General features: G+C 42.2%; 2 protein-coding genes and 1 non-coding gene across 3 annotated transcripts; 2 read left to right on the forward strand and 1 right to left on the reverse strand.

Moving 5' to 3' along the window:
- Positions 1-694: 694 nt before the first annotated feature.
- LOC116138679 (nodulation-signaling pathway 2 protein-like) lies at positions 695-2242 on the reverse strand. The gene has a single exon (XM_031424366.1). The coding sequence runs from the start codon at positions 2189-2191 to the stop codon at positions 695-697; it is 1497 nt and encodes a 498-aa protein (XP_031280226.1). The 5' UTR covers positions 2192-2242.
- A 15060-nt stretch (positions 2243-17302) lies between these two features.
- LOC116138754 (proton pump-interactor BIP131-like) lies at positions 17303-19492 on the forward strand. The gene is made up of 7 exons (XM_031424438.1): positions 17303-17682; positions 17815-17997; positions 18130-18246; positions 18394-18561; positions 18661-18828; positions 18975-19073; positions 19167-19492. Exons 1-7 carry the CDS (start codon positions 17407-17409, stop codon positions 19416-19418), a joined length of 1263 nt encoding a protein of 420 aa, XP_031280298.1. The 5' UTR covers positions 17303-17406; the 3' UTR covers positions 19419-19492.
- A 10-nt stretch (positions 19493-19502) lies between these two features.
- Positions 19503-19585, forward strand: TRNAL-UAA. Its single transcript has one exon. It is a non-coding gene; the product is annotated as a tRNA-Leu (tRNA).
- The last annotated feature ends 2592 nt before the right edge of the window (positions 19586-22177 follow it).

Here is a 22177-nt window from a genome sequence, read left to right on the forward strand (position 1 = left end):
GACAAACCTATCTTATTAACTTTCTCTTACACATGTAACAACTCGCAATTGATCAATAAAATTTATTATTGGACAGATATAACTCATTATAAATTGATCAATTATAAACTATCATATTTTGTTTATACGAGAAAATTAGTGAAAAATGTGACCATAATATTACCTTTTGAAAGAAGTTACTCTTCTTTTATAATCGAGATATTTATTAAATACCGTACACGCCCAAAATGTGGAGACATGCTTCTTTCTTCTTCTTTTAAGTACGGAATTAGCTCAAAGTGTTTGCTTTTTCGGTGCAAAAATAGCAAGTAACAACCACAGAAGAACGTCAGAGTACATAAAATATTATATGTGTACTCTCAAAAAGAAGCGATTTGTGGTTGTGGCCATTCAAATCAAATACTTTGGGGTAGTTAACTTGATTTAACAATAAAGAGTGAATAAGAAATTCAAATCTCTTACAAACAATTGTACTTTTAAAAAATGCACCAATCACAACAGAAACCATTCCGGAACTCAAACTTCAATTGTATATAAGCCGCTCCATAGTAACATAACACCAATCAACTAAAATTTCAGCTCCAAAATTTTGTTGAGAAATTCACAAAACAGTACAACTCGGTGCTACGTATCTTATAATACAAATGGTGGGCTTATTATAAAAACAATAATGACACTAAACAAACAAACTATTTTACGAATCTGAATCTGACGAAGAAGTCCACACACAGGCTGAAAGCAAACGCCTAGATTTCCATCCCAAAACCAGCCTATTATTGGCCAGTTCCTCCACCCGGTAACCATCATTGAACAGACCCAACAATAGTTTTGCCTGGCAATGATTGGCAAAACTTATATTAACCGCCTTAAACCCGACCCCACCCAACCACTCACCCCAAGAACAACACTCCTCCCCTCCACGGTTCCGGTAGATCCGGGCCAATGACCCAGATATTCGGGGCCCCAAAAACACTCTTTCTACTAAGGCCCGGGCTCGGCTCTGCATTGGAAACCCTGCCTCTAGTGAATCATAAACCGCTGAATAATGATGCAATGAGTCCATGAAATGTCCGACGAACCCTCCATCTCCAATGGGTCCCGTTTCTTCTTCCACTAGAGTTACCAATCTCGGGTTTAGGGTCTTGGCTGCGGATAGAAAAGAGGAAATTGAATTCGGTGCCCGGTAACTGAAGTGGGGGAGATGTAACATGCAATTAACAATCAACGCCTCTCCCCTGACCAATTTCAATGCTGATGGTCTAAATGTCTCGTCAGAGTCCAACCTACACTGATGAAAAGAAAAAGGTTGACCGATTGAAGCTGCGAATGCAACCAAACGACGACCCGTTTCTTGAACGGTCCCGATCGACCGGCGCCCACTTCCGCCTCTTGATAAAGCGGTGATCCGAAGATGTGGGGCCGGTGGGCCATCCTTTCTGGACACCAAAGCCTGCATCAGGGAAGCCCATTGGATCCCTTCCATGATATCATAATCCACTATGTGGACTCTCCTATCATTGGCTACGGCTTCAAGAATCGCTTGATTGGCGGTGAAGTGACCGAACTTTACGTAAGGTGACATGTCTTGCAACAGCTGAAACGCGGCAAGCACGTCGTTTTGATGATGCTCGTCGCGATGGTGATGGTGGTACGGCCCGTTGGTTATCAGATGTTTACCATGCGCACCACCGGCGCCTTCTAGCAGACCTTGCAAGGCGTCGGTGAAATACGCCGCCAATCTTTCCATGTTGGTGCCGTCGTTAGGGGACACCAACTCCTTGAGCCGAACCAATATCACTCGAGCCAGTTCACGGCTCTTGTTAACGCCGGTTAGAGCCTCGGCAGCGGCCATCAAGAGATGGACCAACCTCAAGCCCTTGAAATCATCGCCGTTGGTTTCTTCATCCACGGCCATGGTGGTGTCAGTGGACACGGAGTTACTGGTTTCATTGTCAACTCGGGCAGGATTTAACCCAGAATCGTCCATCATGGAATCGAAAAGGTCGTGAAAATCATCCTGGCCGCCTGATAAAGCTTCCCAGTCGACAACTGGGGACCAGTCGTTCCAGTTACAGGCATGGCCGTCGTCAGAAGTGGTGGGGGTAGTAGGGGTCGTGGCGGTGGTAGTGGTGGAGCTGTAGCCGGAGAATTCGAGGTGAAGGAAGTCATCAAAGTCCATAGCCATAGCCATGGCTGAACTGAATATTGAAGTAAAGAGATGAAGTGAATGTGGCTGTGTATTGTGTTGGTTGTTAGTTGGTAATGGAGTATTGGGTATTATAATGAGAGATTGGAGGTATATAAAAAGAAGAGGGAAGGAGCTGGAACAAGAGACAGTGAAGGTGGGAAGTGATTGAGTTATTAAATTTTAATTAAGCGATTATGGACTAAGATGGGGCAGTAGCCCCTATGTTCCTTTGGTTTTATACACACTCTCTGCGTCTTAATCAATGTTCATCAATTTTTTTTATGGTTTTCCCGCGCTTGCCACCAATAGCAATTAAGTACAAATATTAAATAGTCGTGTGTTACTGTTGAGGTAAGATTCCAATTGAACTGAGCGCAGAGTGCTAGTAATCGCATTATTGTTTTGAGAATATTAAAATGGAGTTCACCACTTCAAACTCCATCCTCAGATCATGCTATGAATTTATTCATTTGAATTGATCCAGCATATTAATTATTAATAAAACATCACTAGATGACTTGCTCCTAAAAGAGCAAAACAAGGTCTATAAACTTCTGTTATGCTTGAAAAAGTATGACTGACGCAGAGCCCTGTCAGCGTAAGCGGCCAGAGCTTAGGTAAGTCCTGCAACCATTTAGATACAGCCACGTTGCACGTTGATGCAAGCAGTATGCTCCTGCCAGTGTAGTGGGTGTGCGCCAAACTAGTGAAAGGCTGGAGATGATCCACGTGTCCAATCCCTGCACATGTCGAGTAAATCACTCGAGCAAGTGAACAACGGGACGCAAGGAAGGATTTGCACGGCAATCTGACCCACTCACAGATTTAGTAATCATTACCTTAATTCATCCCACTATAAATAGAGGGTTCCTCTCCCGTTTGTGGGATTAGCTAATTTCTCCCTAGAATACTAGAATAGCATATATACTCTCTCTCTCTCTCTCTCTCTCTCTCTCTCTCTCTCTTGTAATCTCTCGTAAGTCAGCTCGCTGAACGCGACCTGATCTCATATATTAATACAATACCAGTGGACATAGGATTCGCTTACTTAAGCTTCTGAACCACTTTAAACATTGTTCTCCATCTTTTATTCAGTTCAATACCCCCATACATGTGTGTCTTCTAAGTTAGCTCAGCATTTTCCACGTGCGTTTAGATGGTGTCAAAATCATGCATCAACAGTTTGGCGCTAGAAGAAGGGCCTGATTTAGTACTTATTCTTCATCAGGAGAATCTCTGACTAATCGGTCCTACTACAACAAATGGCTGGTCGATTTGAATCTGAGCGAACCAATTATGGTGAGGAAGAGATCCCCTCGGTACAGGAGAATACTTCTCCCTAAGTGCCCTCAATCCCGCAAAATCTCGTGGGGGATATCCCTTTCAGCTCACGGCTTGATCCAGCCGTCATGAGCTACCTTGAGAGGTTCAACAATACTAACCAAACGGTCAGCCAAAAGCTGGACCACTTGGATCGGATCATGCCACCCGAATCAAATGAGGCGGTGCCACCACAAAAAACGCATGCAGGTTGTATGAAAGCGCAGAAAAGGGCAATAGCCTGTGCCACACGCACTGTAGCACGTCAAAGGAACGGAAAGCAGGTGGCGAGCAACGGGCCTAGAGGCTCCGAGGGACTAGCGAACACCGACTGCACCGCGGGTAGAATACCTGTGGAGCAAAGACTTGATGACATGTCACTGCCCAACCTGTCTCATGCCACGTCGCGCGACACTCCCACAAAAGTGCAAGGTAGGGAGATTCCCATTATAGCCAGAATGACGACTTCGATCGTCGTCGCGCGGGAAGTTCCCAATGTCCGCGGGCTGGTTCGCATCACCGCAAAGGTCGAGAAGGTTCCCCGGACCATTCAGCGCCATCACACGACTCTAACCAATGTGTGTCAAGAGCAGTCGGGACTACCGACCGAGGCGAGGAGGAATCCGACCTACGATCTTTCCTCAACCGCAACCATGAGTGTCGAACCCGCGTTGGGGAAAACAATCCCCAGATGGCCCCGCTACCTCAGATTGAGGAATTGCAGCGAGCCCTAGATTAGTTAAAGGCTCAACGAAATGAGCAAGGGCAGATCATAGAGGCGTCTCCCTTTTCTCCGGCAGTATTGGCCGCCCCTTTCCTATCGAGATTCAGGATGCCCAACATGCAGGCATTCGATGGGAATTCTGATCCGTAGGATCATTTATACGAATTCAACGACCTGATGGAACTCCACCAAGTCTTTGACTTGGTAAAATGTCATTGCTTGGCAATCACTCTGACATCTCGTGCTAAGCGATGGTTCAGGTCGCTCTTGGCAGGATCGATCAGCTCGTGGAATCAGATAAGCTTGACATTCCTGAGACACTTCCAAGCGAACAGGAAGTTCTCAATGCCTTTGAGCTACCTCAACAACATAAGGCAAGAGAGGGATGAATCCCTCCAATCTTACATTGACAAATTCCATAGGGAGTTCCATAAAGTAGCTCACACTCCCGAAGAGTCCGTTCAGACTCTCATCCTCGCGGGAGTTCGTCCACAGACAGATCTATGGAAAGAGCTGTAATCAGAGAACGATGTTTCCCTCACCCGCTTCTACAGTCTTACGAAGAAATACCTCCGTATTGAGAACTCTGCAGCGGCGCTCCACCGCCACAACCCTGACACTTCAGGTAGTACACCTGGTCGGGGGGAAAATAGGAGGGCTGATCGCAAATGGGTTAATAACGATCAGCGGAAAGGAAAGAAACCATGGTTTGAGCCCAAGAAGTCTTACGCTTCAATTCCTTGTCGCGATCGCGACAGGAGTCAATATACCCCTTTGAATGCATCTGTCTCGGCCATTCTTAACAAGTCAGAAGAGGTCGGCCTGCTCGGAGAACCTAAGCCCATGAAAAATCCCCCTTCAGCCAGAAACAGTAAAAAGTATATTGTCGTTATCATTGGGACAATGGGCATCACACCGATGAGTGTCGAGCTCTCAAGCAGGCAATCGAAGACCTTATCAAGCAGCGACATTTCAAAGAGTATGTTGATGACTCTGCTCTCGTAAGGGAGAAAAATCAAGAGGAACCGCGTAAGAAGCGTCGTGATCGTAAGGGTATCTGTAGCATGGGGATAATCTTTGGGAGACCACACCTCGGAGGGAATTCGCGAGGTGCCCAAGAAAGATATGCTCGCGCGGCCCATCACGACCTTATCCGTGTGATGAACACGACGCAGCAACCATCAAAGGTTCACAGAAAGAAGGAAATCATCTTCTCTGAAAAAGACGCAGTCCGATTGCATCATCCTCGCATCATTCTTATAACGACGCTCTCGTCATCACTCCCCAAATAGGGCGCTGCGACGTCTACAGAATGTTGGTGGATAACGGAAGCGCTGTGAATATCCTGTTCCAGTGAGCTTTCAAAAGAATGAAATTGGATGAGGCCAACTTGAAGCCCGCCTTTATCCCCCTATATGGTTTTACAGGGGATCACATGATCCCCAAGGGAACGATCTCGCTTCCAGTCACGCTGGGTGACTTTGACAAGGTTACCAAGATCATTGAATTCTTGGTAGTGGACTGCCCCTTCGCTTTCAATGGCATCCTAGGGCGACCTCTACTAAGAAACTTCAAGGCAGTCACTTCGATCTACCATTTCAAGATAAAGTTTCCCAGCCCGACGAGGATAGGGAAAGTAAGCAGATCTTAGTACGCATCTCGCGACTGCTATGTAAGGGTAGTGCAAATGGCGTGTAAAGGGAAAGGCATCCTGCATGGCATTCCCGAACAAGCAATGACGATCAGTTGGATCGAACCACAACCTGGCCCAACCGAGGATAACATGGATCCTCGTATTTAGGAATGCCCTTCCAGTGGGTCAGTTGAGGATTTATCTGAAGTGTCAATCGATCAGAACGAGCCGAGCCGAGCCGAGTGTTGAGGATTGGAAGCAATCTCAACCTCAACCTCTAGCTCGCTGTTGACCTAACCAGCTTCCTCATAGTAAAAATATCGATGTGTTCGCATGGACGCATGCCGACATGGTCGGGATTAGACCGAATGTCATTTGCCATGCCCTAAACATCGATAGTGAAGTAAGGCCGGTCCGCCAGAAGAGAAAAACGATGGATCCAAAACAATATGCTACCTTAAAAGATGAGGTAGATAATCTCCTTCGTAATGGATCCATCCAGGAAGTGCTCTACCCGAGCTGGGTTGCCAGTCCGGTTCTAGTAAAAAATCCCAATGGCAAATAGAGGACCTGCGTTGACTTCACCGACCTCAACAAAGCCTGCCCAAAAGAGAGCTTTCCCCTGCCAAGGCTCGACCAGCTCGTTGATGCCACCTCTGGGCATGAGCTGTTGAGTTTTATGGACGCATACTCGAGATACAATCAAATTCTAATGTATGCGCCGGACGAAGAGCATACCTCATTTGTTACAGATCGAGGGCTGTATTGCTATACGGTTATACCCTTCGGCCTGAAAAATGCTGGAGCAACTTACCAACGGCTGGTTAACCGAATGTTTTTCGAGCAGATTGGGAAGTCGATGAAAGTCTATGTTGATGACATGTTAGTCAAGTCACATGTCACTTTAAATCACATAGCGCATCTCGCTGAGATGTTCGACATCCTCTGGAAGTACAGAATGAAGCTCAACCCCTTTAAATGTTCTTTCGAAGTCTCCTCAAGAAAGTTTCTGGGGTGCATGGTTAACCAGAGGGGAATAAAGATCAACTCCGAGAAAATCCAAGCTCTCCTCGACATGAAAAGCCCGACCAACCGAAAACAAGTTTAGAGCCTCAATGGGCGAATAGCGACACTCAGTCGCTTCATATCGAGGGCAACGGATCGATGCTTGCCATTCTTCAACATACTCAGGGCCAATAAGAAGTTTGAGTGGACTCCCGAGTGCAAACAGGCATTTCAGAGCATTAAAGAGCACCTCAGAAAACCACCTCTTTTGTCCAAGCCTCTCCCGCAGGAAATTCTCTTCTTGTATCTGTCCGTCTCTCAGTACGCAGTCAATGTAGCTTTAGTTCGGGAAGAGAACAGGGTTCAATGGCCAGTTTATTATGTAAGTAAGCGTCTGCTGGATACTAAGATGCGGTATCCAAAAATGGAGCGATTGGCTTATGCCCTGCTGATCGCCTCCAGAAAGTTGCGACCTTACTTCCACGCCTACACAATCCATGTAATGACCAGTTACCCGCTCAATAAGTCCTCCAGAAGCCAGAGGCATCGGGTAAATCGCTCAAGTGGGCCATGGAACTAAGTCAATTCGATTTGCAATATAGGTCGAAAACAACCATCAAAGGGCATGCTGTTACCAATTTCATCTCAGAATTCTCATATCATCTGATGAAGTAATCCGAGCAACAGGCCAACGATGCCATCCAGGAAACTGTTTAGAACCTATCGACCTGGAGCCTTTATGTCGATAGGTCATCGAACAGGAAAATGGCCAGGGTAGGCCTTCTTCTCCTAAGTCTCGAAGGGACTCGCATTCATGGCATTCTCCGTTTCGAGTTCAAAGCGACCAACAATGAGGTCGAGTATGAAGCTTTGCTCGTTGGATTGCGGTTGGCAAGAGAAATGGGATCAACCACGATCAGCATCCATAGCGACTCCATGCTGATTGTCAACCAGATTTTGGGGGAATATCAGGCCAAGGAAGAAAACATGATCGACTATTTGAAGAAAGCTAAGGCCGCACTCGAGCCTTTTAAGCACTTCACAATCACGCAGATCCCTAGGGACAGCAATTCTGCCGTGGATGCCTTGACAAAGATAGCCTCATCACTGGACTCGGATGCGCCAGAGAGCATCCCTGTTCGATTCATAGAGGCCCCCAGTATCAGTTCACCCGAACAGGCCGTGAATGTGATCGAGTCAGTCTTTTGGATGACCCCTATCATTCAGTATCTCCGAGATGGGATCTTGCCCAACGACAAGGTCGAGGCAAGAACCTTGTGAACAAGAGCTGATTGTTACACACTCATAGGAGATCAACTGTACAAGCGAGGGTTTAGCGACCCTCTTCTCCTATGTGTAACCGATGAAGAAGCAGACTATATCATGAGGGAGATACATGAAGGAATCTGTGGTAATCACACGGTCGCATGATCCCTCGCCAACAAGGTTGTTCGTCAAGGGTATTACTGGCCCCTGATTCAAGAAGACACATACAACTTTGTTAAAACGTGTGACAAGTGCCAACGGTTCGCGAACATACCGCAAGCTCCTTCTCATTAGCTGATAAACATGTCCAGTCCCTGGCCATTCTCCATGTGGGGTATCGATCTCATCGAACCCATGCCAGTTAGTAAATGGGGAGTCAAGTATGCAGTGGTCGCGGTAGACTACTTCACCAAGTGGGTCAAAGCAGAGCCATTGGCCGCGATCACCACAAAAAAGCTCAAGGACTTCGTCTTTAAAAATATTGTGTGCCGCTATGGGATTTCTCATACCCTTATCTCTGATAACGGGAAGCAGTTCGATAACAAGAAGTTCAAGTAGTTTTGCGACGAGTTGGGTATCCATAAGAAATTTGTCTCAGTCGCAAGACCGCAAGCAAATGGTCAAGTTGAAGCTGTCAACAAAACCATCAAGCACACTCTGAAGGCCAAACTTGGTGCAGCCAAGGGAAATTAGGCTGACGACCTTCCTGAAGTTTTGTGGGCATATATGACAACTCCGAGAACCTCTACCTCAGAAACCCCTTTTTCGCTAGCATATGGCTGCGAAGCGATGATCCCTGTAGAGGTAGGGACCGGTTCACTTCAGAGAGACCTATACAACGAGACAAACAACGAGGCAGACAACGAGGCACTTATGCGCGCTCAGCTAAGAATAGTAGCCTATCAACAACGCGCGAAAATGTTCTTCGACTCTAAGGTCAGAAGAAGAGACTTCCAAGTCGGGGACCTCGTTTTGAAGGAAGTCCTTCTCAATACTAGAGAACCGAGTACAGGAGTTTTGGGACCGAACTGGGAGGGCCCATACCACATCGCTAAAGTGATAAGACCGGAGACTTACAATCTCAAAAGGTTGAATGATTCCAAAGTACCGCGAGCTTGGAATGCTGAACATCTCCGACCATATTATCAATAATTCCGAACTCAATTTTTCCTTGTAAAGATTTTACTTTTCCTAACCCTTGTAAATAAGACAAGTTCCTTTGTAACCATTTTTTCATGTGTATAATTCTGTTTGCATAGACTTGCATCAATGTTATTGTAAACAATTATAATGCGATCTCATGTGTACCATATATAGGGTACAAAAATTGTAAGTATTCATAAAAGATTAAGAAAGCTATGTCTTTATCTATTAACAAAAAAGGGAAAATACATAAGCAAGCAGGAAAAAGACTACAAAAGCGGATCACTGGTCCTCGTCCCCAGGTCCCGGAGGGGCGACCTCAACATCTTTAAGTTGGTCGCCGATCACCTGCTCGGGTGCAGGCTCCTTGGGGACATACTCCGGATGCTCCTCTTTCGGGTAAGGTCCCCGAGCTGTTTCCTCATCTTTGACCCGCGCCATGGAGGCAAGGGCATCCCGATACTCATAGGGGAGGTCGGACAGATCGATCATTGCGTTCTTCGACCCAAGGGCGAAGATGGACTGAATCGTGCATTCTGTAGCCCTATTCTCAAGCTTCAACTCCTGCTATTGCATCTCCGCAGTTAGCGAGGTGAAGCGACCTTAAGTAAATTGGAGCTCGGCTTCAAGCGCCCACAGTTACTTTTTGGTGGTCTCCCATAGCTCAGCTCTTTCCCGCTCTACTGGTGAAGCCCGCTTGGAGTTCGTTTGTAGCTCCTGATCTTTCTCGCTAGCATCCCTAGTGAGTTTGGCCACTGTCCTCTAGAGCTCATTCACCTCCTCTCCGCGTTTCTCCAGCTCGGCCTTCTGAAAGTCCACCGTGCAAAGAGCAGTATTCCTTTCGGACAAGTACTGGTTCGCCTGAACAGAGGATGAATCTCTCTCTGCTCGTGCGACCTCTAATTCTCGCGTAAGCCGCACATTCTCTTCCTTTAGTTCGACCAGTCCCTCAACAGCCCCCAGCTGGATTTTCTATAGGGACAAATGCATAAAGAGCAGAGCCTGCGTAACGAAGAGAATAAAGAGTCAGTTTCCTTCCTACTAAAAAAGAAAATATAAGTGCTCGTCGAGGACAGCTCGTTTGCCTAGTTTAGGTGCTGGAAGGACGGGGACATCCGGTCCATGGGATTGGAGGCCACGAACCGTTCGAACGCCTCCGCAAGCCCGCACTCCAGTAGAGTGAAAACCACCGGCTGTAGATACTCTGGAAGTTGGCCCATCGAGTCTAGCACGGGCGTGCCCATTCCTACAGCAGGTAGAGTCTCCTCCTCGGTCTCCTTGTCCGACCCCCTCTCGGGACCTACGACCTCCCTTTGCCTCGTCTGCGGACCCTCTAGGGCAATGGAGATGTCGGTCGCACCCTTGGATGGCCCTCCCGAGCGGAACGCTTGGTAAGGCTGCGACTTCTCGGGTTGGACGCCCAAACCCTCAATCTCGGACCCCAAATCCTCAATCTCGGACTTCGACTCCGACTCTTCGACCCGAAGTTGCTTTCGCTTCTTGGACTTCTGAGCCATTGTCTTCTGCTTTGGGCGACCAGCCAAAGGCTGTGGAGCGCCCGCAGGTTAGGCCGGAGAGCATTATCATGGCCCTTCGACGGGAGGACCGCTAGGAGCCGCTCCAGTTGGTCCCGTGACACTGAACCAAGGGAAGGAAAATTGTCTTGGTCGCAGCGATCTGGGCACCTTGGGAGGCATGGTCGCTGCATGCAAACATCGTTAGCAAAATAGTTCGCTGCATGAAGAATCAAAAGACAGGCTAAGGTTAAGAAGCTTACTCGGTGTGCTCTCCAGGGTCGTTTCAGAGTTGAAGAAACCGTACTTCCATAAATTTACGGTTGTCACAAGCAGTCTTGCGTCGCAACTCTCTTTGGGCAGAAAATCGAAGGTAGTGATCCTGTCTGGATAACCTGGTCGTCTTGTTAGCTACGAAGAAACAAAGAGCTCATTAGCGAAGATCAAAAAGGAAATTCGCGACCTCAAAAGAAAAGAGAACCTACTCGGCTCCTAAAAGTGGCAAATGCCATCATATCAAAAGAAAAAGAACTTCGTCTCGTACACCCCTACATTGCTGGGGTAACTATGTATTCCCGCTTCTATGGTAGGTCGTTTCGAGAGATAGAATGAGTCCTTATATATCCTTAATCTTCAAAATGTACGAGCAACCGAGCTCTAGCGCGATTAGCTCGCCTAATCCGTTTTCGCCGCATGCGATATACATAGCCACAACTATCATATATGCATTTGGCGTGAGCTGTAGCGGTGCAATCCCGAAGTGATCGTGGACCTACCTGACAAAAGGGTGGAAAGGGATCAACCCCCCACTCTTAAAGATGTTCTCGGAGATCGCAGCTATCCCTTCTGGCGGGTTCCGAGCTGTGTATGACCTATGATGGAAGACCTCCATGCTGAGAGCATATTGGTCTACCACCTTCTGGATCTCCTCGGCAGTAATCATCGATAGAATCTCTTGAGCAGGACCCGTAGCAGCATCATGCACCGGCGAGCTGGTTCCCTCATCTGTTCTGGTCGTTGGAGAGTCCATTCTTCTGCAGTCTGAAAAGAAAAGTGGCATGCATGGAATCACTCAGTCCTCATATACTGTTTCGTACGATGACGTGGAGGAAAAAGTAAAAGCTTTAAACCCTAGAAAAACCCTAAAAGAATGTTTTAGAGCCACCCTCAATGCCCCAAACCCAAGGAGAATATTTCATCTCCGATCAACTGCCGGTAGACTGTCATCGCATGGCAACTATCAAAAGCAAGAAAATAATAATAATAATAAAAGTGGTAGGGGGACCATCCTTACCTCTTGAAGTGAGAAGATTAATCCTCATGTTCTGAATGTCAAGCGCGCATTAGTCTGAAAGGCAAAGAACCAAGGCTCACGAAAGTTTCTTGCTCTCTCTAAGAAGGTGAGTATTGTGGCATTACCTGAAGTGAACCTGAGGTTTTATAGTGAAAGAAGTGGCGTTTTGGTTTCTCGAAGTCAAACGACGTTTGGGCAGAAAACGCATCTCACCGTTGATCGCAACCACGTGTCATAGATCAGCAAAGAAGAGTGACCGTCACGCTTCGAGAAACCAAATCGTCATTCTTTTCTGTTGAAACGCTCAAGCGACTGCAGGTTTCCCTTCTCCATATTAAATGCACCCACATCTGCATTTAATGCTCTGATAGGGAATATCGTTTCAGCATGGCTCCCATTTAATGCGCATGGCTGGCACTTATTGCGCACAGGACACGTCTATCAAAGCAAAAGGTATTTCATTAAATGTATCAGCTACGAAAGTGCAACGGATAACATCTGAAGAGGTCGTTATATAAAACACTCTTCGTCTTATGTCAGTCACAAAGCGACGTGATTCTTGGATCGTCTTATGTCAGTCGCGAGGCGACGTGACCCTTCAACCCCGACGTATATCAGTTGCGAAGCGACGTGATCCCTTGCCTTCGGCAAAATTTTCACTAAGTACAATCAGGTCGTGAACCTCGGATAAAGACCAGAGTCATCGTTATGGCACTGAATATGGTCTAAGAATAGGTCGCTAACTCTTAAAGTAAGTCATTTCAGGTCGCCTGCATGGAAATGTTTCCTCAACCTCTTTGCAACCAGGTCGGATCGACCAGTATCTCTTCAAGCATCAAATCAAGGCATAATATGTAGTTTCCAAGGTTCAATTCTCAAACCTTAAAAACTAAGGGACTTCTGTTATGCGTGAAAAAGTAGAGTTGACGTAGAGCCCTGTCAGCGTAAGCGGTCAGAGCTTAGGTAAGTCTTGTAGCCATTCAGACGCAGCCACGTCGCACGCTGACGCAAGTGGCATGCTCCTACCAGTGCAGTGGGTGTGCGCCAGACTGAAAGGCTGGAGACGATCCACGTGTCCAATCCCTGCACACGTCAAGTAAATCACTTGAGCAGGTGAACAACGGGACGCAAGGAAGGATTTGCACAGCAATCTGACCCACTCACAGATTCAATAATCATTACCTTAACTCATCCTACTAAAAATAAAGGGTTTTTCTCCCGTTTGTGGGATTAGCTAATTTCTCCCTAGAATAGCATATATACTCTCTCTCTCTCTCTCTTGTAATCTCTCGTAAGTCAGCTCACTGAACGCAACCTGGTCTCATATATTAATACAATACCAGTGGACGTAGGATTCGCTTACTTAAGCATCTGAACCACTTTAAACATTGTTCTCTATCTATTATTCAGTTCAATACCCCCATACACGTGTGTCTTCTAAGTCAGCTCAGCATTTCTCACGTGCGTTTAGTTGGTGTCAAAATCATGCATCAACAACTTCAAAGTTCAAGTTCCCCCAAACACTGGTAGAAGTGCTTATTGGGATTTTTACCCGGTCGACAATTTCAAAAGTTTAGTTGAGATACATGCAAGCTGACTTAGACACAGGTATCCATTAGGACTCTTATTCGATCAACAATTATAGGATTCTGAGAGTTTAATTAAGGTACACGTAAACTGACTCGAGCACTTCCGATCATCATACATTCATAACTATATCAAAAATTTAACATCTACAAAACCAATCTTTCATGGCATATTATATTAGACCGATTTGATTCCTTTCTATATTTTTATATAATAAAAGGCCTAAAATCAATGTGTTAATTGGCAGTAATATAAATGACATCTGAAGCTATAGTCTAGACTCTAGAGCCTATCCTCTGGGAGGTATTTGGAACTTAAATTATGTTTAATACATTTCACGTGAAATAATAGACGAGTTAACTTATGGCAATAGAAGAAATTAACTGGGAGCATATACAAATATGGAGAAAAGAAGATGCATAACAGCAAAATGTAAAGAAAAATGACTTCATCGTTCTTTAAACATAATTTCCTTGTGATTAACCTCATAACATATTACTTATATATTTAAGATCTCATTCAAGCACAATTGATCAACTTGTCTTCCATATTATTATAATAAATAATTTCTTAATCTGAAAGCTTAAAATTAACAAGTGCAAACTTTAAGTTCTACTCAATGGATCGAACATGGCTCGGTACCAGCTAATTTCTTATAATAGATCGGTTATTGTATCCAACTATATCTTTTCTAATATTATATTTGCTGCTTCATAAATTTAGAGATCCGATTACCACAGACATGCTTCAGTCTTGAAGAATGCCAGAGAACTTGCAAGAAAGCCAGATGTGAAAGCCCTTAAGGAATTGTCTATCCGAGAGGTTTGTCCAATATTAATAGATTTGATTGCATAAAATTACACTCTTCAATTTTCCATATTAGTATCTTCTTACAAATTGATATTTAATTCTTGTCACAAAATCTGCAGGTACATATATTCATGTCCAAGTGGAACCAAAGCAAAGATTTTAGGTGTAATTATGAGAAAAGCGTCATGCAATCTCTTGAAAAGCGCCAATTCCAGGATGGACGAATTAGAAACCTCGACAAGGAAGCAAAACCAACTCATATCAAACCGCTAATATGAGTTGGCATACTAGAGAATGTAATTATATATTTGTATAAGTTGCATTTTCTATTCTCAAGAGGCAACATTGAAGGAAAAAATAAAAACAAAATACATTATGAAAAATATGATGACCCTTGAACAATATGATACTTTTTAAGTTCACCATTTTGCTTGCTATCAAAACTGGAATTATTGGATATTCAAAGACCTAATAAATTAATAATTTTATCGATTTGTCTTTCTTAGCGAAGACCTTAATCACCAAAATCAATTATTTTATGGATTATTTTACAAACTACAAAAGGGATTTGTAATTACACTGTGTACCTGAGGTTTGGGAGATGTTCACTTTGCCCGAGTATTCCCTCCCAAAAGAGGATGAGTTAAGCTGTCTGTGTAAGAAACAATGCGAGTGCTCTCATAAATGACTGGGGTGTCTTTAAACTGAGCCATATGATATTTTTTAATTTTGCCATTCTATAGGTGTCAATGCTTGCGATGAAACTTCTAGACGGTCAAAATATATGGTTATAGAACAGACTGATCCTGTGAGATTGAGGCCACTTATGATCTGATGAACTTGCACAAAAAAAAAAAAAAAAAAAAAGTGTGAAGCTTACGTAAAACACTGGTATGGTATCTGTCTCAAAGAAACAAGCGTGAAGCTTACGTAAAACATCGGTATGGTGTTTGCTGTAGATACTTTGACGCTCAAGTCAACGAGACTGAAAAAAGCTATTTAGTGAGGGCAAAGGAGAGGAAAAGTTACCGTTGAAAGAGGTTATTTAGTGAGGGCTAAGGGGAAGAAAGATTATCAGAGTCTGATCGGAGATTAGAGCCATGGCGAAGGTGCTAGTTCTTAAGAGCAAGAACTTTAGGAGCTAGTAGGTGGTATTGAATAATGGATGCTAATGATAGGTCAGATCTCTGTTTATATAGTGAACACAGGATCTTTGAATCTTAATAGAACACTCAGTTCATAATTGCGGAGTTCTAGTAAATAGGAAAATCCTGATTTACAAGGAGTAAGAGTCCTAATTCATATAAGATTTCAGATCTTGGATGAATTTGGATGAAGGTGGAATTCTTGGGAGAATTTGGGATATTGATGAAATAGGAAGGAGATGATTTAGGATTTAAGTGGGACCCTTTGGAGTTGCCATGGGCTAATGGGCTTGAGCCTACGTGGGCTAATGGTGAGGCCCAATATGGGTAATCCAACTCATGAGAAGCTTGGTCGGTGTGATGGGTTGGCTCATGACATGGATCTTTAAAGTAGGCTCAACCGGAATTGAGTCATGGTATTGGGCCATGTGATAGATGTTTTAGGTTCCGTTTGGTTCATTCTTGGATAGTTTTTAGAATAATATTTTGAAAAAAGTTAAATTGAGTGGGTATTACGATGTAGAATTTTGAAAATTAACAAAAATATCCTCTATGTTTATTTATTTACTAAACACTCCTATAATAAAATATTCAAAGTTAACAAAAACACCCCTAACCCACTCATTAAATACAGACAACCAGCCACCACCGCCGGAGGGTGGCCAGAGTCGCCATATCGGCGCATGACTGGCTGGATCTAGCTGGTCGTGTGCCAATATGACATTTTTCGGCCAAATCCACTGTGGATTTGGTTGGAAAAGGCCAGATCTAGCCATTGATGGCTAGATCTGGCCGCATTTGGTCATCAACGACGGCCAAAGATACGGTCATCGTTGATGGTCAACGAAGACCATATCTTGGCCGTCGTTGACGACTGTCTACGGCTAAAGATCTGGTCATTGACAACTATCTGCGACTAAAGATCTGATTGAAAAAGGCTAGATCGGCGCACTACCGGCTGAATCACACCAGATTCCAGGTAGCTTTCGACAGTGGTGGCCGAAATTTGATAAATTTGGGTTGTTGGGGTGTTTTTGTCAATTTTTAAATTTTTTTTGGGGGTTGTTTAGTTAAATTAATAAATTTAGAGAATTTAAAAGAAATTCAATAATTTAGAATTATATTTTGAAAATAGATATACCAAACACAAATTTTGTGTTAACTTCTCAATATTGTACCAAACAGAGCCTTAGTGTCTAGGCCTATAAAGGCTTAAGACCTTTTTTTGGCCCATGCAAGACTCAAGTTATAAAAATTTCTGATTCTAAAGTACCATGAATTTGTGGACAAGGTATCATAGAGATAGGCGTTGACTTGTAATTTCTTTCCGTGGGGTGCAAATGATATTGACCTTGAATCATTTCGTTTATGAGCAATGCCGACAGTTATTGACGGATGTACACTAAATTTGTATACCGAATGATGTGGTAAAATCCTGATCGTTGATTTATTATCAGTTAATATTAATCAACGGTCAGGATTTTGTCTCGTCATTTAGTATACAAATTCGGTATAAACTTTTCGGTAACTCTATCATTTTCCTTCGTTTATTATATGGATTATCATCTGTCAATTTATATTATTTATAATGCACGTTATTCTCTTTGTAATTAAGTATCCATTCAGTCATCTTTGGTGGTAAGATTGAAGATCGCTCTACTGTTTTAAGACGTTTCCCAATGTAATTCATTTCTTGTAATCTGTGTTGAATTATTTGATTCATGAAAAATTGACGCATGTATGCAGAATATCACTAGCTTTCAGCATAAACCGGTTTATGGAGGTCATGGGAACTCGAATTATGCAAAATTCTCGCATTTTTGAGAGTGAAAAAGATACCAGTTACTTGCACGATATTGCGATTGACAAACAACTCAATCAGGGCCTTTTACCAAGTGGATATGTTGAGAAGAAAGTTCATCAATTCTACTTTATCAAGTTCCGGCCGTGTGAAGATCAGAATGTAAAATGCAGAATTGAAGAGGTTAAACAGCTGCTTAAAAAGATTAATCAAGAGCAACTTTCTATAAACGAGGAACTCGGAACAAAACAGGTACGTAAGCTTCAAATGCATGATGAAAGATCCTTGTGATGCTTGAAATAGATAGCATAAATTTCAAGTGCTAGTTTATGAAATAGCAAGAACCATCTCAGAATTTAATTGTACTGATGAATCTATGGACAGTTAAAGCGATCCCATGTGGTTTCAGAACTCCAATATTTAAGTTATAGGAAAGATGAAATCAGACGAACTCTGTCCTGGATACAGCTAACAGATAACAGAGAAACAGAAGCTCTGAATTCTGCCAAAAATGCATACAGACGGGGGGAGATTAATTCATGCTCGTCAAGACAACTTATTAGCCATGTAAGGATGAACACTGAATCAAGTAAAATAATTTAATTGTTCCTTTTTGTGACTATTGCAAATCTTTGGTTGGCATTTGTTTTTTTGGTCAGCACCGTGCACTGACATTGACTGAGCGGGGTTGAAATGCAGATGCGACACAAAACCAACAATTTGGCTACAGAAAGGCAACTCTTGAGAAAGATTAAGGAAACCCAACAGAGTGAGGCTGTTGACTCATTTTCGCCGGTTAGAGAATTCAGTAATATGGTAATGTTAGACATTTATTCATGTTTATATATATATTATTTATTTATTTATTTGTTGTCGCATTCCTAGTTTGTGCGTGGATCTAATTGGTTAAATCTATTAGATTACATTATATGTAATTGTTGTTTGTTTTATTGGACTTTAAAGTATCGCCCAATGCAATCCCAAACCAACAATAAAGATAGGGACAAGAAGATCCTCAATGAGATCCAACAGATTCAATGGGCGGGGAAGAAAGCTATTGTATATGCTATTCAAAACCGAGAAATTCGGAGCCCGTTAGGTTCAAGAAAAGCTATTCAAGTCCAATTTGGAGTAAGATTCCCACTGCAAGTACTTCTGCAACCTCATTTCAATGGGAATTTATTAGTTAATTTTCTTATCAACTTAAAATTTTTATCTATTTCAATTTAGCTTATAGCGATACACAAGAAAATCAGACATGCTCAGCAAGATTTGAAGGCTCTAGAAAAAGATATAGACTGTAATATGGTTCAAATTTCGAATTTACAGCTGAAACAGAGACAAGTGGAACGGTACATTAAATTTGAACTGATGTTAGAAAAGGCTCAAAATGAGGCGGTAATAGTTTTAATCCCAATTTATTATTTAGCATTCACGTGTGCGCCTCTAATGCAAGTAACACAAAATCTGTCGTATTATGTTTAGTATTCTTCCAAATATGTGACATCTCCAATTCCTTGTTTTTGCTTCCTCGCATAATTCAGAATAACAGATATAACAGATACGTTTCAGTGATGAGTAATGCCAAAGAACTTGCAGAAAAGAAAGATGTAAAAGGCCTTAAAGAACTGTCACTCCGAGAGGTGTGTTGATTTCTACTAGAGGTTGAGCTTGGGTTCTGAGCCTTTGACTTATGGTTACTTTAACATCTTCTTATTGCATTTTTGAAACACCAGGTTGATACATTCATGTCTGAGTGGAACAGAATCAAAGAGTTGCAGCTTAATTATAAGAAAAGCACTTTGGAATCACTTAACAACCGTGAATTGAGTTGGGATGGACGGATGAGGAACCTGAATGAGGAGCCGATAGTTCTGGAGACTCAAAGATACTTGAAGCAGTGTAGCTGTATAGATTGCCGCACAAGAGGATGGCATTGTAGTAGTTGCATCTTCAATCCCATTGAACCATCCAGGCCAAAAGAATAAGAAGAAGAGTGCAAGAAACCGTTGTGCCCTTCATGAGAATCATTTTCTATAAATAAAATTATTATGATCCCCTTAATTCATCGAGCTGGTTTGCCCGAGAGGTTAAGGGGGAAGACTTAAGATCTTCTGCACATAAGTGCGCGTGGGTTCGAACCCCACAGCCAGCAGTTTTTTATTTTTATTTTTCCCACCGTTGGTTTATCTTGTGCAAGCTTATTTTAATTTTAGTGAAAAGGTCATTAAACAACATGGTTTTTAGTTAAGAAAAAGGACACTACAATTAATGATAAATATCCTTTTTCTCTTATCTATTAACTTCAAAACGAAGCATTTGAAGATGTTAAAACACTATTAAATAGCCGGACTTGTTTGGTAGGACTTCGAAAAAAAAGAAAAAAAAGGGTGAAATGCATTGTACTAGTGCGATTGGACCGGAACATATAAGATAATGAGGGTAATCTTTATTTATTTTATAAAATTTCGGTATTTGGTTTACAAGTAATAAAATATTATGGGAATTTTTATCGTAAATAGTGTTTACCGTTAGTAATGTGGGGGATAATCTGATACCCTCCCCCACCGTTGGGATTAAAACATTACCGAGGTAAGCTAATTTTTATACCTATTTTACCCTTAATTAAATACCATTTTGAATATAATTATCCTCAAATGTCTACCAAATAACAATTAGCACAGCCCCTTACATTTGAGAAATTAGTTAAAACACCCCAACCACAAAAAAATTTAAAAGTTAACAAAATACCCCTAGCCACTCAAGACCGCCATCGGCTTTTACTTACCACCGTCAGCCACCGGTGTCAGTCACTATAATGGTGCATGATTGGTGGGATTTGGCCGGTCGTACGCCGGTAAGGCCTTTTCCGACCGTTTCTATGGCATTTCACGACTAAAGATCTGGGCTTTTCACAGCCACATCTTTGGCTGTGAAATGGCCATAGATCTGGCCGTGAAACCACCATGAATTTGTGATCCATGGCCAAAAATGGCTTTGTCAGCGCACGGCCGGTCATATATGGTAAGTCGTGCGCCATTCCGTCGACTACTGAAGGCGGACGGTAGTGGTGGTTGGCTGCCGACAGTGGCTTGGGGTTAGTGGGGGTGATTTTGCTACAAATTAAAATTTTATATGGTTGGGGTGTTTTAGCAAAATTTTAAATGTAGAGGATTAAAAGAAACGATTCAAAAAAATAGTATTATGTTAATATTTAAAAATGAAGGCAATTTAGTAATCTATATAACATACCCACCTATTTATCCTCCTAATCAAACATATTATTTACCAATTTATTCGAATTAACCAAACATATTTTCAAAACATTCCTAGTAATTTTCAAGGTGATCTATTTTTCCGTTAATATAACATCTCCCTATAATAAAACATTATATAATCCAAACACCCTCTAACTAGTAAATACATTGAAAGAAACTTAAACTTTGAAAATAATCGAGTTAAATCCAAAAAGTAGTTAAACTACTATTTCTTTTAAAAATATTCCCCTATATAACCATGTTTAATAATCTTAATTTCTAAAAAGTTAAGGTTTTTTTTTTTAAAAGATATAGGTAACCATAAAATCACATAATTTAACTTAATTGCTCTTTATGAAAATAACTAAGACAAAAATAGTCCAAATACATTACCAAGTCTAACACCTTTTAGCATAGCTTAGTGTTATACCTTAAAAGTCACGCTTATGTCAACACATTTAATGTCTTTTTGTACTAGCTGCCAAGCTCATATCTTCTCAAAGATATTCTTATCAACCCTATCTCCTTTCAAGAAATGAATGGAAGAGAGCCTTCCATGTGTTAAAGCAACTTGCAAAACACTCATTATATTTGAGTGCAAGGGTGTATAAATTGGCACTCCTCTTCCCGAAGAGGGGGGCTGGGTATATGAGAGCTAAAACATAGATTCAAGCTCAATTCTTTGTCTCTGTAAACACTATATTTCTTCATCTTTGTATGTCTTACGGGACAATATCATAGAAATAGTCAGAGATCAATAAAATAACAGTGGATATAGGAGTCGCTTGTTTGAGCATCTGAACTACTATAAAAACCTCTCTTGTTAGCCTATTATTTATGTTTTATGCAACATATATAATCTCAGCTCTATATTCAAATCTCATGGATCCATCACGTGTGATTCCTAAGTCCGCTTAGTGCTTCTCACGTGCGAGTCGTTGGCGTCCAAAATCAAGCGTTAACACCTAGTATGTTTTAATTAAACTATTTAAGCATATAGTTAAATACTAGGTTTGATCTAGGTTATCGAATCTAGCATAGTCTAGTGTTACATATTGAAAATATATCATTTGTTTTTTCATTAAAAGTATAATTGACAAGTCATTGAATTTGACGGCTAGATTTGTCCTGTAAATAAATCTTGTATATTTTAGAAAAGTGTGATTATTGAGTTGGCTGTATGTGTCCAAACCCTTTTTTTTTTCTTTACAAAGGCTTCCTCGAATGGTTGGGAAAGGGATCCTAAATCTACATGTATAACCCATTGACACTCTTACCTCGTCCATATTTGAGTTTTAGTTCACTGAATCACTAAGCCTCAATACTTTTGATTGGATCTTGTGTTACAATTATCCATCCTGGATATTTACACTATCTTCTCTTAATTTTGTATGGGCTCATGCGTATTACATTCTTCTAAATAAAATTCTGCAGCCATAAAAGAATAATTAAAGACAACACCACCAAACTTTGCCATGTTATCATCATGG

The sequence above is a fragment of the Pistacia vera genome, unplaced genomic scaffold (genome assembly GCF_008641045.1).
Source record: "Pistacia vera cultivar Batoury unplaced genomic scaffold, PisVer_v2 Contig343, whole genome shotgun sequence".
Taxonomy (NCBI): Eukaryota; Viridiplantae; Streptophyta; class Magnoliopsida; order Sapindales; family Anacardiaceae; genus Pistacia; species Pistacia vera.